Raw genomic sequence first — 18280 nt, forward strand, 5'->3', positions numbered from 1 at the left:
GTCAGTACTGGCCTGCTCAGGGGAACAATCCTTTTCTTTGCAAGGAGAATTTCCCCCTTCATTGCTTCAACCCAGAAAAAGCAGAAATAGTCGCTGATAATTCCAGAGCACATAACACATTGCCTCTCTTTCTAACTATCCCCATCTCGGGCACACGATGAAAACACCTAGATGATGAACTCTAGCCTTGACCTACCAATAGGTTCATCCAACCCCTGTATTGGTCCATCCAACCCCTGCAGAGCAGTACCCCAAACTGCCTTGAATGGGGCCATCTTGCCTCTCCGAAGGAACAAGGAATGTGAGAAACTCCTGAGGGGGGCTGGGTACCTACAGAGCTGCCATTCACTTGAACATACTGGGCCCTCCCCCTGTGGTGACTCAGGCATGCAGAGGGCGTGATGGCTGCAGAAGAGTCAGATAGTTCCTGCAAGTAAGTTGCTCCGCGGCATACCCTTGAGTGCCTCAGTGTATTAAGCAGGTAAACCACAAAGCCCTCTTATCCATGCCACCTCCTGAGTCATACCTCAGGATTCATTTATTTATCCAGCAAATATATACTGAGCCCCTACTATGTGCCAGAAACTTCTCTGAGTTAGGATACAGTAATGCACAAGATAGACAAACATGCTGATCCCCAGTGGGGCAGGTATTTCGGTGTGGGGGTAGGAGGGACGGAGACAGAAAAACACATGAGTAGAAGACACAGAAAGCTAGAAGGCATTTATCAAACAAGGAATCTGACTGGGGAACGCGGGGAGGAAGAAGTGGTATTTTTTCGTAGGGGCGCTGACCTCCCTTTAAAGAAAAGTGACATTTGAAAATGGAAAGGAGCAAGGAGCCCTCAACCCCCCTCCCCATTTCTGCAGTTTTTGCGGGGATGTGTCTGCTGCGAATATCTCAGAGATGCATTTCCAGGAGAAAAACGGCCAGCTCTCTCCACCAACAGGAAAGGAGGCGGTGTGAAAGAGAAGAAAAGAGTGGGACCACAGAAATCATTCCATGTTGAACTGTCCGTGACGGACACTTGAAAACCGGCTCTGGGGGCAGAGCAGGGCCCTCCAGGCCGAGGGGCTCCCCGGGGCCTCTCTCTCTCTCTCTCTCTCTCTCTCTCTCTCTCTCTCGCTCGGGCTGTCAGGCTAATCCCACCGCCTCCTCCCACCCCGCCCCGCCCAAGGAGGCGTTCGTTCGGTTCGTTCGCTCGGGTGAGTAAAGTTCAAACCCAGCTGAAGCCAGCCCCGGAAGGCGCGTCGAACTGGAAAGCAGCTCGGCAGCCAGAGTGTCCCCCGGGGAGCGGTCCCCCGGGGTGCGAGGGCCGCGGCCGGAAACCAGGCGGCCGCGCTAGGCCGCGGGCCTGAGAGGCACTTGGCCCCCCGGGCGAGCTCGCGCCCCTCGCCGGGCGGCACCGGAGTCCCCGCGGCCCGCGCGCCCCGGCTCCTGCCCGGCCTTCTCCTCCGTGGGCACCGCACTTTCCTGAAATCGCCCAACTCCTGGGGCGCGCGCCCCGCGGCCCCGGACTGTCGAGCTGGAGCCCCCTTTCCGGCCGCAGCCCGCCGGGTTTAGCGATGGCGGATTAAGTGTGCGTTCTTTCCAGGCCTCCCGAAAACACTCTCGGGGATGCTATTTTGCTTGGGCCCGGGTCTCTCCCGCGCCGAGTTGCACAACAAACCATTTAAACATTTCAGCACAAAACCCGATCCATTGTGGGCCGCACATTAAAAAGTGTTATTCGCTTTGAAGTTTTTGTCTAATGGCTCTAAACTGAAAGAAAATGTTTTCCTATTACTTAATTCAATCATAGCGAAGAGACTTGGTAAAAAGCCCACGGATTTTGCCCCAAAGTGTGACAGAGTTCTCTTTGTGTTTGCTTATCCTCCGCTGTCACACACTTTAATTCGCCTCTCTTTATCTGGCATTCAAAACTTTCTTCAATGACATTCAATAAGGTCCAGAGGCTGGAGGGGAAAAAAAAAAAAAAACTGGTTATTTTTCCCCCCTAGATATTCTTTCCCAGTAGCTTTGGCCTTGCTCGCGTTCAGGGGCTCTTAACCCCTTCCTCCCCGGGCGCGGGCTGCAGCTCCCAAGAGACCTCTGCACCCCCTTTTCGCGGGCTCCAGGCTCCGGGGTTCAGCGGCCGCCCCTTTCACCCCGCAGAGCCCCGCCCGCGCCCCGCGCCTCTCCCACCCGCCACTGCCCTGCCCACTGCCGGGGAGAGGGGTGCCTCTCCGGCCCTGTTCCCCGCTCTCGGCTCACTCTCAGCGGTCCAAGCCAGCACAAATTACCCAGCGAGCAATTAGGACTGAGATTAGGCTGCACTAATGCACTCTGGCTAGTTTGCAAGCACCACCCTTAGGCGGGGAGCCTTGGAGAGGAGACCCTGGCCTTGGGGTCAGCATTGGTCTCCTGTCCACCCCCCATGCCAAACACTCAAGGGAGCCTTCAGCCCTACTCCTCCTGCTAAAAGACGTGCTAAAAGCTTCGTCCAGGCTATTTTCCCCCATTGCCCCTCTCCTTGTTATGGAATCGGTTGTTTTCGCACAGACAAAGTCCCTTTGCTTTTTAATCAGTTATAATTTGTTGCTATTGTTATCGTAAAGATGTCACCAATGATGAAAACCCATGTAAATGCTTCAATCTGGGGCAGTCTTGCTCCCGAGCACTGATTTCCACCACCCCACCCCACCCCCCACCCCCCACCCCCGCCGCGGAAAAGCTTCCCCCTTTATTTCTCACAATTCCATTCAGAGCCCTGAGCAGGTGACTGCGGCGATTTGGTTCCAATAAAATCGAAAGTAACCGACTTCGGTGAAAAGTCCGGGGCTGCAAATTCGAAATATTTATGCTAATTTCCCATTGTATGGAAAAAGTTCCTTGGCGAAGCAGCTTTGAGTCCGGGGACTATTTAAAAGGCTGAAGCTGTGTACACAGCGCCAGGCGTTTGAAGTTGTTTAACCATTGTGTGGCCAGAAAGAAGAGAGCGACGCGGCAGGAGAAGGTCCTGGGGACAGGGGAGGTCGGTCGGGTTGGGCAAAAGCAGCAGAAGCTGGGAGTACAACTGCCCTTCGCCCCGCTCCTGTGGGGCAAACTTCAGGAAAGCACTGATTTCCGAGCGCACCCGCGAGTCTACGGGAGTGTGGGCGAGTGGAGAGAGCGCCGGAAAGATCTACGCCCAGCAGAGCCTCTCCACTCGCCTCTTCTGCTGGGGTGCGAGATCTCGATCTTCGCAGTGTAGGCTTCCATTCCCCGTTCCCTGTCCCTGTCCCAGACTCTCAGAGGCTATCCTCCACTTGACATCCACAGCGCTGCCGTCCAAAGGAAGAGAATGGCTGACCAACATCTACCGAACAAAGACTGGGCGTTAAGGGCAGCATCAGAGTTAAGACTTGGAGAAACTTAAAACAGAAAGACAGCCTTGGGACTAGCGCTGGATAAGGAACACCGAGCCCCCTTTTTTCTCTCTCTCCAGCAGCGCCTCTCGGCTGCCAGAGCCCCGGGTCCTCCCCCTCAGGGAGAGGGGAGGGGATTCCACAGGTGGAAATCAGACACCGGCTGTAGGGACACCCGCGGGGTGCACCACGCGGAACTGAGCAAACTGAGTGGAGGGAGCGTGATCTTGGGGAGCAGGGGTAGATGAGAGAAGGAAGGGGATGGAGACGGAATGCGCAGGGAGATGGGGTGTGCGCCCATGGGAATCTGGGGAAGTGAGGCAGTGGGGGTACAAAATCAAGAAGATAAACCTGCCGATCGCCAGTGCAAAGCCAAAGGGGAGTGAGGAATAAAGAGAAAGAAAAGAATATTAAATCGCGGGAGAATGAGAAAATAAACCCGCAAAAGGGAGAGGAGGGGGCGAGGGCGCCTGTTACGGCGTGGGTGGGGTTGACAAGAATAGAGTACATTATGCAGTTCATTTAGTTAACAAGTGAAATAATGAGGAAGCGTGCAGAGTGAATGCCAAGAGAAAAGGCACAAAAACCCTATTGAGAGGCCCCGGCCGCTCCTGGCGTAGCCCATCACATGGCAATAGTCCTATTTAAGCGGCGCCGCCGGCGCCTTTCAGCACCACTAGTGCTGGCCAGCACCCCGAGCTCCTCGGGCGGCGGCGGCGGCGGCGGCGGCGGCGGCGGCGGCTTCAGCCTCGGCCTCGGCGGCGCCTCCAGCCTCCCGCGACCCGGCAACAGCGCGCGGCCGCTGCCCGGGGAAGGGCGCGGGGAGCCGCGGAGTCCGCGGGGCGCAGCGAGCCGGCTGGCGGCGGGGCGACCGCGCACCGGGGCCATGCCGCGCTCCTTCCTGGTGGACTCGCTGGTGCTGCGCGAGGCGGGCGAGAAGAAAGCCCCGGAGGGCAGCCCGCCGCCGCTCTTTCCCTACGCCGTGCCCCCGCCGCACGCCCTGCACGGCCTCTCGCCCGGCGCCTGCCACGCGCGCAAAGCTGGGCTGCTGTGCGTGTGCCCGCTGTGCGTCACCGCCTCGCAGCTGCACGGGCCCCCGGGGCCGCCCGCGCTGCCTCTGCTCAAGGCGTCCTTCCCGCCCTTCGGCTCGCAGTACTGCCACGCGCCCCTAGGCCGCCAGCACTCGGCCGTGTCGCCCGGGGTCGCTCACGGCCCCGCCGCCGCCGCCGCCGCCGCCGCGCTCTACCAGACCTCCTATCCACTTCCCGACCCCAGGCAGTTCCACTGCATCTCCGTGGGTAAGCCGGAACGCTGCGCAGGGGGACAGGGCATAGGGGACCCGATGACAGTTGGCGAGCCAGGGATGGGAGAGGAGGGTCCCTGGGCGTTCCGGAGACGAGGAGAGTCACGCTGGGACCCGGGGGGTGGGGGTGGGGGTGTGCAATCAGGGTCGTGTGCCTCTGGAGGGTTGGGACAGGACCCAGGAGGGAGGGTGAGGGCAGAAGGTCCGGGTCTCGGAGGGGGCGCGCAGGAGGGAGCGGGGGCTAAGGTTCAGGGCGCCCCATAAAGTAGTGCCGAGGCTGTGTGACTCTGGGAGTACCAGGGTCCCGCCGCTCACCAAGGAGGCGCCCGCGGTAACGCTGCTGTGCATCTCGTTTGGGGCCAAGAGGTGGGTGAGAGACCGAAGTCCCGGGATTCTACTGGGCGCCTACCGGAGCATCGGGCCCTCCACGCAGGAGTCTGATCGCTTCCCTCTCTGCACCCCACCCCCTTCAGACAGCAGCTCCAACCAGCTGCCCAGCAGCAAGAGGATGCGCACCGCGTTCACCAGCACGCAGCTGCTAGAGCTGGAGCGCGAGTTCGCCTCCAACATGTACCTGTCCCGCCTACGCCGCATTGAGATCGCGACCTACCTGAATCTGTCCGAGAAGCAGGTGAAGATATGGTTCCAGAACCGCCGGGTGAAGCACAAGAAGGAGGGCAAAGGCAGCAACCACCGCGGAGGCGGCGGGAGCGCGGGTGCCGGCCCCGGCGCGCCGCAAAGCTGCAAATGCGCGTCGCTGTCCTCAGCCAAGTGCTCCGAGGATGACGACGAATTGCCCATGTCTCCGTCCTCTTCGGGGAAAGACGACCGGGATCTCACGGTCACTCCCTAGGCGCACGCCTGCCCAGGTCGCCCAGCCCAGGCCCTCCCCGAGTCTCAAAGACTGGCCCTGGGACGAAGTACCGGTTCCCAGGCACCCGCTGCCAAGCCGCGGCCACGCACGGGTTTGGCAAGGGTTTGCGGGGGGGGGGGGGGGGGGGGACCCCGGGCAGCGACAAGAGCCTGGCAGAGACCTGACGCTGGTATCCCCACCCCAGGGCCGGCGGCCCTCCCAAGCGAACGCCAAGCTGTGAATCCTGCCAGCGCTGGAGTCTTTCTCAGCCCTGCAGCACAGCGGGCCCCGCGGGCATGCCGGCCGGCCCTGCGCCTTGCTGGCCGCTGGCGCCTCCCCGCGCGACCTCTCTGGACTGGCTCAGGCTTTCTCGCTTCCTCTACTCCCCTCCACCCTGGGTCAAGCTGGACCTCTCACTCCTCGACAACCGCTGGCCACCCCACCCTGCCCCCTTTACTTCTTTCTCTCCATACCCACTTGTTCACTGCGGTAGTTTATCCACGACCCCCCCCACACACACACTTATGAATTCTTGTTGTTACTGGTTTTCTTCTCCTTTCCGTCCCCACCCCCCCCCGTTCCTCGTGGGGCCTACTCCATGGTCAGTGGGCCCGTTTGCCCCTTAATCAAGCCTCGCTGGCACTGAAGCTCCCCTCCCACGAGGGAAATCTCCCCCCCCCCCCCCGTGGCCTCTGGGTCGGGGAAACCCACTCATATTTTTTTGGAGATGCTCTGCATTCCCCTAAATACGTCCCGGGGCTCTGGGCCTCTGGAGACCCCCTCTTCCCCAGACCCCAGACGCCTGCCCCGCCCTGGTCTAGCTTGTCGTTGTACGGTCTCTGTAATACCAGAAGATATTTATTTATTTATTTATGTACAAAATTTTAAATAAACTTTTTTTTTTCTTAGAACTCCACGTGGCTCTGGACCCCAGGCCTCGCTCTGGACTGGACAGGCACCCACCTGGGTTGAGACTTCCAGCTGGGTCAGGGCGGGGATGGGATGACGGGTCCGAGGTCCTGTCCTCGCTGGTCCACCAGTCCCTCTCTGCACCCTAAGCCGGCGAGGACTCTGCCTTCTGGGTCCCCTGGCCCGTACACTCCCTAGTCTCTGGTCGGGCTCTGGCCAAAGTGCACTGGCTCCACGTCTGAAGGAAGGAAGGAAAGCACTCCCCCTACCCCACCCCACCCCCACCCCCACTGTGCCTCTAGTCCGGACCCTCCCCCCCACCCCAGGGCTCCCTTCCTGCCCTGGATCTGGCCCCCCAGCAGCGCTCTCTGGTGGTCCCCACCACCATCCACGAGGGCAGCGACCAACTCTCTCTCTCGAGAGGAGAACTCCGTCCTTCCTTCGCTGCGCCCTGACTGATAATGTTTATCAATTGCTTTTTATCTACCGTATTTGTTAGGAACAAATGCCCACCAGGATGGTGAGGCCTTCTCTCAGAACAGCCCCCTTGCTTTGCTTTGAGGCAAATTCTATCAGACTGTGCGTCCGAGATTCCGAGGACGCAGAGCGTCCAAGTCCCGGCTAGGGTCCAGCACCTATGTCCTCACCCGTTCTTGTTACACCCCCACAGCTCACTACGACTTAGAGTCAACACCCCAACCCTCCGTGGGGAGACATGCAGGGTCTTCGTGCGTTACGTGGACGAGAAGGACGCGCTGGGGTTTCTGTCCAGGCAGAGAGGGCACAGCCCCAGAGTGGAGTATTTCTGCTGCTCCGGCAATGGGACATGGGAGACAGAGGATCTGGGTTCTCACGACCCTCAGAAGACTCCTATTCTGCCTCCTGGAAAACTGGGCCACTTCTTTTCCTGCCAGACGGCTCCCTGCCAACCCCCCCCCCCAAACACACACACCCATACGCACACCCTGGGGAGCGCGGGACTTCCAATGTCTAGGCAAAGCAAACGCTCGCCTTTTTCATGAGAAAGAGGCTTCAGTTGCGGTTGTTAGGCACAGGCAGGGTTCATGTCTAAAACCTTTGGTCTTTTCCTTCAGTCAAGCTGAGGACAGGCTCTCTCTCCGGCTCTCCTAGAATAAAGGCGTGTGCCATCTGGCTTCCCACGATAGGGCATTCCTGGTTCTTCCCGGATCAAGACGCCTGGGTTGTGCCGGAGACAGATGAGAGTCGGTCTGATTCTCTGCTTGCTCCCTGGTTCCCCCTCCGTCTTCCTCCGTCTGAGCTCCAGTCTCACACCGGGGACCAGTTGTCCGCCTCCCAGGAGGGGGCATTGTACCAATATGTAAAGGAAGCCACCATACTTTGAAGCACACACGAATTGGATCCCAACTAATGTTTTATTATCGATGATCCTGACGTTTTCTGAGTTGTTTGGCTGACACGCTCCTCCAAGAACCCGTGGGTGAGTGAAGTTTCACATCCTTTAGCTACCAGCAACCCTCCGGTTCCGCCTTTGACTGTGGTTTGGGGCACCCAGGGGGAGCAATGGCCTTTAGGAAACAGGTCCACGGTGAATGTGAAGGGCTGGCTTTGAACCAGCTCCTTCCCTGGGTTCCAGGAGGGGGGTGGCCCGGTGCCCCAGGACAGGCAGTCTCCAGTTTTCAGTGACAGACCTCGAGATCAGAAAGGGGAGACGGGCCCTGGGTTGAGGATGGGGCGCTGGCTCTAGGGGAAGATGGAAATGGAACTTGGAGGAATGTGAAGAGGCTGGCCACCGGCCCCCCAACCTCAGGCGTACTCCCTATCCCAACTATCCCAAGTGCTTCAGTTTTGTCACCGGAGGCGAACATCCCTCTTGTTCCCAGCTGCTCACAAAAGCTGCAGAGCCAGCGCCGCCGGCCGGGTCCGGGCGGGTCCAGTTCTCCAAGGAGCGTGCCTTGCTTGCTTCCTCTCAGCTTTGCCTGTCCGAGGCTGTATCCCTCTGTCCTGCTGCCAGAAGAGCAGCAGCCTTTGCGCTTTCTGGTGCGCTGTCCGGAAGAGCGTTGGGAGAAGACGCCGCGTCCTTGTCGCCGTCGCCGCAGCGGGGTTACCAAGGCGGTGGCAGGAGCGCAGCGCTGGGGAGCTCGGAGGCGGCGCGCAAGAGCTCGCGGCGGCCAGCCGCCGCCTGCAGGAGCCGCGACGGGCTGGTGAGCGCCAACACGCTTCGGTGCAAACGCTCTTCACCCTGCCTCGATCGGGACCCAGGCCACCCGTGGTTTGGGAAGAGGACGAGGCGCGCGCCGACCGACCTCCCGGGGCTACCAGAAACCGGAACTTCTCATCTAGGGACACAGAACCCAGTCTTTGAGCGCACAGTGTTTTGCGCTGGAAGTTGGGGCTTGCAAGTCAAATTACGAAATTCAAACCAAGCTGGGTGAGGATGAAATTTCCTGGCAGTTTCCACCTAGTGTGGCTGATCCACATGCAGACCCCGCCGGATCCTACCTATTTCGGGGACAGCCGCTTTCTTTCCTCTGAGCAGTTTAATGGCTAGGAGTGTGGACCCTAGAATCCAAGGGCATGACTTTGCAATGTGTCTCCACCGTTTCCTTACAAGCTGGGTAACCTTGGGCAAGCCACCGGTCCTTCCTAAACCTCAATCTCTTCTTCTGTAAATGGGGATCACGGTAATAGTTCCTTCGCAGGGTTGTTGTGCAATATTAAAGGATAGAATTCACAGAGAATGCTAAGCACAATGTCTGCCAAGTTTCAATAAATGTTAACTAATGTTGTAGTTGTTGTTGTTACTTGTCATGCCTATAGCTGTGCCTAAGGCATAGTTGGTGCTGAATAATTTACTGAACGCAAGAAGTGACCACTCACAGACAGGCTCGGACCTGAATCTATCGCCAAGGCTGGAGAGAGCACACGGGGGCAAACATTTCCAGGACTCCTCGAAGTCAGTCATTCAGAAAATCAGTAACAGCTCCCCTCTGTGAGCACTGCCCAGGTGCTGGGAGTCACTGAAGTCCAAATGGGAGACCTCTTTCCACCTTCACTGAGATCAGTTCCTCGAGCTCTCCGCTATTGACATTTTGGGCCAAAGAATTCTTCCTTATGGGAGCCTGTCTGTGCATTGCAAGATGTTTAGCAGCATCCCTGGCCTCCACCCACCAGATGCCAGTGGCACTCCCCTCCCCCCCCCACCAGTGTGACAGCTAAAGGTGTCTCCAGATATTATCAACTGTCCTCTGGAGGCAAAAACCACTTAAGGTTGAGAATCACTGATTTAGACCCATGTATTTTCTGCTGATTTTTTTTCCCATAGATTTCCTTTCCAGTCCATGGGGGTCCAGGATTTGATAACCTAGCTCTGAGCACACCATTCTACCTTTCCTTCAATTATCCTTTTTTGAATAGATGTACCTTCCATATCCAGGACATTGGACTGTGCACCGAGATGTGGTGTGAGAGGAGGAAGGGGAAAGACAAAACGTGTGGGAGGGGGGACACTCGGGGAGACACCAAAAATGGCTGCACAGTAGGAGCATGTCAGCTAGTCTACACAGCATTGGGCATGTGGATTGAAAGGGTGAATCAGTCACAGGCTTGCTGGCCGAGTAGAGTTTACAGAGCCACTGAAGCCTTTGCAAGAATATTCTATCCATTTGTCTCGTGACCTGTAGAAAACCAGGAGCCCTCTCCAGTCATGTCCATGGATGCCTACAACCTCTTGGGGGAAATTTTTCGGGAGCCTAAGTTGGCACCCCCCCCCCAGTCACATGCGTGCAGAAGCATAGGCACGTGTGCGCGCGCACACACACACACACACACACACACACACACACACACTCATCACCACCATAATGGTTCTTCCTGAAGCATACTCCTTATCTGTTTTGTCAACGCCTGAAAGTCTAAAACTAGAAATCACTTGTGTGAGTGGGACTTCCCAGCTCAAGGGAGGACGTGCCCTCTGAGGTGTGCTAGGGAGCCACTGGACTTGTCATCCATTTCAGGCCGTAGTGGGTAAGGAAGGTCCTGTCCTGTCCCACCACATTCAGGGGACAACTGATCAGCCTGGGTAGAATTTGAACACGTAGGGCTCCCTCGGGCAGTCCTGCAGTGAGGAGCTTCCCTGGCTGGTCCCATGGAGCTTCAGGCTGTGGGGACCTTGGGAGACAGAGGCTACTTCCATCATCGGCTCATTTGCACCGAAAGGTGCCAGACAGAAGCAGATGCCTGTCTCCTTGGTTCCGTGATGTTATGACTTTCTAGAGGAGCCCTGTTAATGGATGAATCGGCGTCTCCCTGCCTCCAAATTTACATGAGGAGGCCCAAACACCTAGTATCTCATAATGTAACTGCATTTGGAAATAGGGCCTTTGAAGAGGTAATTAAATGAGGTCATATGGGTGAGCCCTAATCTAATATGGCTCCCATCTGGAAGAGAAGAGAGACTCCAGACACATGCACACACGAGGGACGACCATGTGAAGACAGAGGGAGAATGCAGCCACCTGCAGGCCAAGGAGAGAGGTCTCAGGAGACACTAAGCCTGCCAGCACATTGCTCTGGGACCTTCGGCCCTCCTAACTGAGAGAAAATAAATTTCTGTGGCTTCAGCCACCCGGTCTGTGGTGTTTTGCCTGGCAGCCTTAATACACCAATACAAACTCTGACCCGGATGAGAGCTCTCTGGATCCTTCCATGCTCATGCAAGAAAAGAAGATTGGAGAGGAAAGAGCCCTAGACTCACAGTCAAGAACTTGAGGTCCAGACTCTGTCAGGCCCCGAATTCTATAACTTTGGACAAACCATGATCCTCCTGAATCATTCGTTTTTCCCTTCTCTAAAGTCAAGAGTTATAACTGGGTTTTTTTTTTTCCTTTTTATGACTAGCATCCCCCCTCTTTCTGATAATCATCTCGATTTTATTTTGTCAAATATAAATTAAAGTTAGCTCTGGAAGAAAGCAGGCATCCACCGAGGTAGACCTCTGCACTTTGTGGGAGTTCTCCCCAGGGGGGGAGTGGGGAGTGGGGATCCAGTGGGGACTAGATATTTACTTCTCTCCTCCTTCCCCAGCAGATCAAGCCTGTGCACAGGACTTGGGCCAGCGCTTCCCCCAGAAGTCTGACTCTAAGGAAGAGTGACACAGAGAGGCATGTCGGAGATTATTTCCTATGGCCATAAAGTTAAGAGCCTCTGAATGATGGCAGATGACCTATGACAATGGTAGGAGGGATAGTCCAGGGCGAGACGCTGGCTATACCTTCTCTTCCTTCCTGCCCGATTTCCAGCCATTTCCCTGATACTTTGCATTGATTCGGGGAACTACCAGGTGACCTTCCATTCAGTACCTGGTCTGCTTCAGTAGCTGGAATTCATTTCGGTGGTCTGCAACCAAGAACTTGGAGTGATGCAGTAATCCGTGCTATGTATGAGCCATTCAAAACCTGCATGGGATTGTGAACAGACCTGGGACAAAGACGACTGTCTGTCCCTGAAACCGAGTATCAGTTCTGACCAGGTGGCTGGTACGACTTAAATAGGATTCCCTGGACCACTGCTCTTTGTGACCACTGCTGTGGCCCATGCACCTGCCCTTTCGCCACACGGGAGCGTTTAGGCTCGGGTGGATGGTTTCGGAATTCGTCATCCAGTTGCCACAGCGTGAGTCACAACCGGAGCATGAGCTGCCTCTTCCTGGAGCAGCACGGGGTTTCCTGGGGACAGCAGGAATGGTGTTTCTTCCCATCTCCCACACCTGCAGGGAAGCCATGCTCAGGCCTACGTGGAGACTCAGGATACGAGATCTCTGTCCTTCCTGTCTGGCCATGCCTCTTTGATTTTTTTTTTAATGTTTATTTATTTTTGAGAGACAGAGAGAGACAGCACGAGCAGGGGAGGGGCAGAGAGAGAGGGAGACCCAGAATCGGAAGCAGGCTCCAGGCTCCAGGAGCCGTCCGCACAGAGCCCGACTCGGGGCTCGGACGCACGAACCGTGAGATCATGACCTGAGCCGAAGCCGGACGCTCAACCGACTGAGCCACCCAGGCGCCCTTGGCCGTGCCTCCTTGAGGCGGTTGTCCGCCCATTCAATGTGTACATCCATTCACAGACCTGCACAGTCTGTGATACTTTGCTCTGACCCACCAGGGAGAAGACATTCTCTGAAATTCTCCTTCACCCCGAAGACTCTTCGTGTAGTTAAGAACGGCCTCCTGGCGCCTGCTAACTCTGCTAATCACGGCTCTTTACTGATAGAGCTCTTTCCTTCCCTAAAGGAATCTTCCCTAAAGAGTCTACCGGCTCTTTACTGAAAGGGTCAGACACTGAATTCAAACCACTTTAAGCCAAAAGGTACCTATTGGCTCACGGAACCAATTAAGGGCCGAGCAACACCGTCCTCAGGAGCTCCAGGGACATAGCGAGGTGGTGAGATCTCTCGCCCTTTCTCCCTATCCTTCGACTTCGCTCCTCTCTCTGTGCGGGCTTTATTCTTTCATGCTGTGGACAGGCTTTCTCCTTGCAGGGTGGGAGCGAGGGGGTAGGGGGTAGGCAAAAAGGAGAGATGGCAATGGTCAGCTCCAGGTTTCCCTCATTCCAGCTAAACGGTCCCAACAAAAGAGTATCCCTCTCTTGCCCAAAGTCCTACAGTGACGGCAAGTGGCATGCCGTGGCAGCCCTAGAGTGCGACACCGGTCGTCTGAGGTGATAAGCATTTTTGCCACAGATCCATCCCGCCCGGCTCACGTGCCAGTCCTGTGACCACGGGCCGGGGTCGCACTCGGGCGGATACTGTGATCGGAGGCCCCAGCTGAACATGGCAAATGAGTTGGGTCTCGCAAGGAAAGAACGGAGGTGGGACGGACAAAACTCGATGTCCACCCTGAATACCAACGTCTACCCCATGTTATCGTGCCGTGTGGTTCACCAAGCGTGAGCCACGCATCCCTGGGCTTCTCTGAGGCTCTTGCGGGGGGGGGGGTCCGAGAAGCCAAAGCTATTTTCCTAAGAATACTGGGATCTCCATTCACTGCGTAATATCTGCGTTGGTGGTACCATAGTGATGGTAGGGAAAACTGCCTGTGCCTGAGACAAATCAAGGCAGCAGCCCCTGTATTCTTGACCCCTCTGCACCCAGGTCAAAAAATATATATATATCTAGCTGCACCTGAGAATGTTCATGATAAAGCGGTTGTAATGACCATTTGATGAACGCTCAACTTCGAAGACATGCCTTTCAACTTTGAAGATACGCCCTTTTAAGATTCTCTGAGATGAAATGGTAAGTTTCTACCTGCTGCAAATGAACGTACGAAAAACAGTGGTCATGACGAAAAGACCCATCAGGTGACTGGTTGAAGAGAAAGCTGAACTAGCTGGGGTTTTTTTCATGAGAAACCGTTTTACGCGGAAGAAGAACTAATGGGCAAACTAATTATTCAGACTTGGGTGTTTGGTAGACATTTTCTTGAAAACACAGTAAGCCTGATACCTTAAGGGGAAAAAAACGGACAATATACACTGCTGGTGATAAAATTCGAGATTTTGAGCAAAAATTGGAAGGTTGGAATATATGGACCCCACTGCAAACTTAGCATCTTCTCGATACTTGGATTTTTCTCATGAGATGATGACATTAACGTAGACGAATTGTTTAGTATTAAATAATGAAATGTGTCAGCATACGCATGAAGCATTAAACTCAGTGAACCAACATTTTCCAGACGATCGACGTTATGGGGCTGCAAAATCAAGCACAGGTAAAGGTCCTGCTTTGGATTCTGTGTCTCCCTCTATCTCTGCCCCTCCCCAAAGTATATGGCAGACCAGCAGATTGCAATGTAACAGCGCACACAAATTTTATCGATATAATTTCAGATTCCACATTGTAACGAACATTCAAGAAACTACCCCCTTTTCATGTTTTGGTACACTATCAAGAAAACCTTCCGTAATTAAATGAAAGGGTTATTAAAATACCCCTCCATTTTTTTTCAAATTTTTATTTAAATTCCAGTTAGTTAACACACAGTGCAATCTAGGTTTCAGGAGCAGAATTCAGTGATGCATCACTTACATACAACAGTCAGGGCTCATCATAACAAGCACCCTCCTTAATGCCCATCACCCATCTAGCCCATCCCCCCCTACCTCCCTCCATCACCCCTCAGTTTGTTCTCTATCTTAAAGACTCTCTTATGGCTTATTTCTCTCTCTCTCTTTTCTTTTTTCCCCCCTCCCATATGTTCATCTACTTTGTTTCTTAAATTCCACATACAGGTGAAGTCTCTGATACCCCTCCATTTTTAGCTGCGTATTTGTCTGAGGCTGATTTTCCTGATATATGGCAAGGAAAACAGCATCTCACAAAAGGCTGAGTGCAGAAGAACGTGTGAGAATTCATCTGTCTCCTATGGAGCCAGACATTAAAGAGATTTGCCAAAATACAAACAATGTCTTTCTTGCAACTAAATATGTTGTTTTGGAAATTATAGTTATTTTCACATAACTGGTACATAAAACATTTTAGGAGTGTGTGTTATTATAAGCATTTAGGAATGGGTTTATTGTTGAAAATCCATTAATAAATATTTTCAAATGTTCTGTTTTAATTTCAATACAGTAAATCTTATTATATCTTAATATAATTTACATGGGATATATCATCCCATGCAAACCAAAGTTCTTTGGAGTCCTCGATGCTTTTTAAGATTGCTAAGGGGTTCCAAGACCAAAACATTTGAGAAGGGCTGTTGTAGGATATTAAAAATAATAGCAGCTGGGGCATCCGGGTGGCTCATTCAGTTAAGCCTCCGACTTCAACTCAGGTCATGATCTCGAGGTTCATGAGTTCGAGCCCCCCATCGGGCTCTGTGCTTCAGCTCAGAGCCTGAAGCCTGCTTTGGATTCTGTGTCTCCCTCTATCTCTGCCCCTCCCCAACGTGTGCGCGCTCTCCCCCTCTCTCTCAAAGGTGAAGAAACGTTAAAAAAAAAAAAGGTTCAAAAAATAGCAGCCAACACTTAATGGATAATTTAGCACTTACTGAATGCTTACTAATTGCCAGGCATATATTGACCTTAATCCTCATGCCAACTCCACAAGGTAGGAATTACTATAATCCCCATTCCACAGATGAAAAAAAGAAAAAAATACTGAGGCACAGAGAGACTCAATGACTCTCCAAGAGCATCCTGCTAGCCCACAGAGAAAGCGGAATCTCGATCTGGAAGTCCAACTCTAGGGCTCATGCTCTTAACCTTTCAAAATGTCTCCTCCTCTCTGTGAGCTAGCTTTGGAAGCTGTTCACTTGTCCATCCAAGGTAACCATCTGGGTATCCGTAACCATTTCAAAGAACCAGGAGGTCTCTCCCATCACAGTCTCCCTCTCCTACTCACCCCAATATCCAAGCCTCCTGTCTACAGAAGTGATTCAAAAAATAAAACACCGGACCATTTCAAAAGTTGCGTTTGAGGGGCGCCTGGGTGGCTCAGGCCATGATCTCACGGTCCATGAGTTCGAGCCCCGCGTCGGGCTCTGTGCTGATGGCTCGGAGCCTGGAGCCTGCTTCGGATTCTGTGTCTCCCTCTCTCTGTCTGCCCCTCCCCCGCTCATGCTCTGTCTCTCTCTGTTAATAAACATTAAAAAAAATTTTTTTTTGTAAAGTTGCATTTGACACAAAATCTGACAATTTCCCACATGATACCTTCCAACCTGGCTTCCCTAAAGGAATCTTCCATTGCTTTCCTCTGTAGAGAAAAAGGCAGGGAAGTGTCCCCTTCCACCATGGAGTAACTACCAAAGCCCAGCCCACCTGCTCCTGAAAGTTTCCAAGTTTCCATCTTTTTTTTTCCCCATGACAGTCTTAAAATTGGAAAATGGCACGTAGCTATGTATGTTTCCATCACCCGTGCCATTATGACCAAAGCCCAGCCTACAGCCTACATTCATGTCACCTCGTGGGCCACAGTGCAAAGGAGATCCGGCCATAAGAAAGTCACCTGGTCGCAAGCCCCTCTGTGATCCTTAGTTCCGTCTGCTGGGCACAGGAGGTCTCTGCACTGTGCTGACAACCGCGAATCTATCTTTGGCCGCATGATTTCTCTTGGTAACCTTGGCCCAATATACCAAGCACATTATGACACTTGCCGAGTAACTGAAATCCCACTTCCTTCCAGCATCTTTTAATTAAAACGTGAATCTGAGCATGAACAAGTGATCGCAACTCTATCTACATCAGCCCGGCAAGAAGGGGTTGAAACTCCAAACGGATTTTGAGGTTCTTTCACCCACTTAAGGCACTTGGGGGATACGGTTCGCGTGAAAGATGCTTCGGAAAATGAAGTTGTCATGTATTGTATGTGTAAATAAACCTTTCAGCTCCCTGGCAGAATCCAAGCTCCGTGGGGCTAGAAAAGCATTCTGGGTATTGGCATGCAAATGAGCGTGTCAACAGCGGTTAGAGTGTACCTTCGAGGGGTAAACAAGCTGATTGTCATGGGAAATGTAGTGGTCTCGGCTCTGTTTGAAACTGTTTTGCAAATCCCTTGTTTGGTGAGATTTCTGAGAGTTGAGTTTGTGAACTCAATAATACAGCTTAATACCAAATTCCCAGTCACACCGTCTTTGGATGCCTGACAGGGTTGTGCACACCATAAAGGGCCCTACGAGCAGGCGTGCCCAATTAGGTTCGGAATGCAGGAGGCCCGACGCACAAACAGGCTGAAGTAAGATGTCGGCCACAATCAGAAAGTGGCCGGAGGGCAGACGTGGCTCCGACCCCCCATTCTAAGTGCACGTGTGTAAGGCCCCCACGACACTGGCCGCCTGTGACGTTCCGTCCCTCCCACTCCCGACCTGGCAAAAGCCTACTGGGCCTCCTCTGAGAAGCCATCTGGCCCTCCCCAGGTGGGATCAGCCCTCCCCCTCTCAGGGAGGCCCTCTGTCTCTGCCTCTATGCGGCACTGCCCTCGATAGATCAGTCCCTGCTGGGCCTGTCCCTCTCCGGGAGCCCCGGGGCCCTCTGTCTCTGCCTCTATGCGGCACTGCCCTCAATAGATCAGTCCCTGCTGGGCCTGTCCCTCTCCAGGAGCCCCGGAGCCCTCTGTCCCTGCCTCTATGTGGCACTGCCCTCAATAGATCAGTCCCTGCTGGGACTGTCCCTCTCCGGGAGCCCCGGGGCCCTCTGTCCCTACCTCTATGCGGCACTGCCCTCAATAGATCAGTCCCTGCTGGGACTGTCCCTCTCTGGGAGCCCCGGGGCCCTCTGTCCCTGCCTCTATGAGGCACTGCCCTGCCTCCATCAGTCCCTGCTGGGTCTGTCCCTCTCCAGGAGCCCTGGGGCCCTCTGTCCCTGCCTCTGCGTACCACTGCCCTCAATAGATCAGTCCCTGTTGGGCTTGTCCCTCTCCGGGAGCCCCGGGGCCCTCTGTCCCTGCCTCTATGAGGCACTGCCCTGCCTCCATCAGTCCCTGCTGGGTGCCAGGCTGGACTCTGACCACAGTGAATCGCACCCACGTGTCTCCCCAGCTAAGAGCCGCCCCTCAAGGCAAGACTCAGGTTCTTACTGCACTCTGTGTCCCCGGGGCCCTGGCACTCAGCGAGCACGGTGTGTGTATGTGTGTGTGTGTGTGTGTGTGTGTGTGTGTGTGTGTGTGCAGGTTCACCTCCTCCCTGCCTGGAGGGAGGTGAACGAAGCAAAAGTACCGATTCCTGAACATTGTTTCTCTTGACGCGTGTTTCCTCACCCGTCTTGGTCTGGCCTCCCCAACTGCGCCAACCTTGCTCGGCCCTGGGGTGCGCTTCCTCCCCCAGCCTCCCAGGGCAGCCCCTCTCCACGCTT

The 18280-nt window shown here is 54.4% G+C and overlaps 1 protein-coding gene across 1 annotated transcript; it reads left to right on the forward strand.

Annotated features, from left to right (window-relative positions):
* Positions 1-4272: 4272 nt before the first annotated feature.
* GSX1 (GS homeobox 1) lies at positions 4273-5542 on the forward strand. The gene is made up of 2 exons (XM_047869927.1): positions 4273-4684; positions 5163-5542. Exons 1-2 carry the CDS (start codon positions 4273-4275, stop codon positions 5540-5542), a joined length of 792 nt encoding a protein of 263 aa, XP_047725883.1.
* The last annotated feature ends 12738 nt before the right edge of the window (positions 5543-18280 follow it).

This window comes from Prionailurus viverrinus, chromosome A1 (genome assembly GCF_022837055.1).
Source record: "Prionailurus viverrinus isolate Anna chromosome A1, UM_Priviv_1.0, whole genome shotgun sequence".
In the NCBI taxonomy this organism is placed as follows: Eukaryota; Metazoa; Chordata; class Mammalia; order Carnivora; family Felidae; genus Prionailurus; species Prionailurus viverrinus.

Coding starts and splice junctions, on each gene's coding strand:
- GSX1 (XM_047869927.1), top strand. CDS start 4,273: ATGCCGCGCTCCTTCCTGGTGGACTCGCTGGTGCTGCGCGAGGCGGGC. Junction 4,685..5,162: donor GTTCCACTGCATCTCCGTGG/GTAAGCCGGAAC, acceptor CACCCCCTTCAG/ACAGCAGCTCCAACCAGCTG.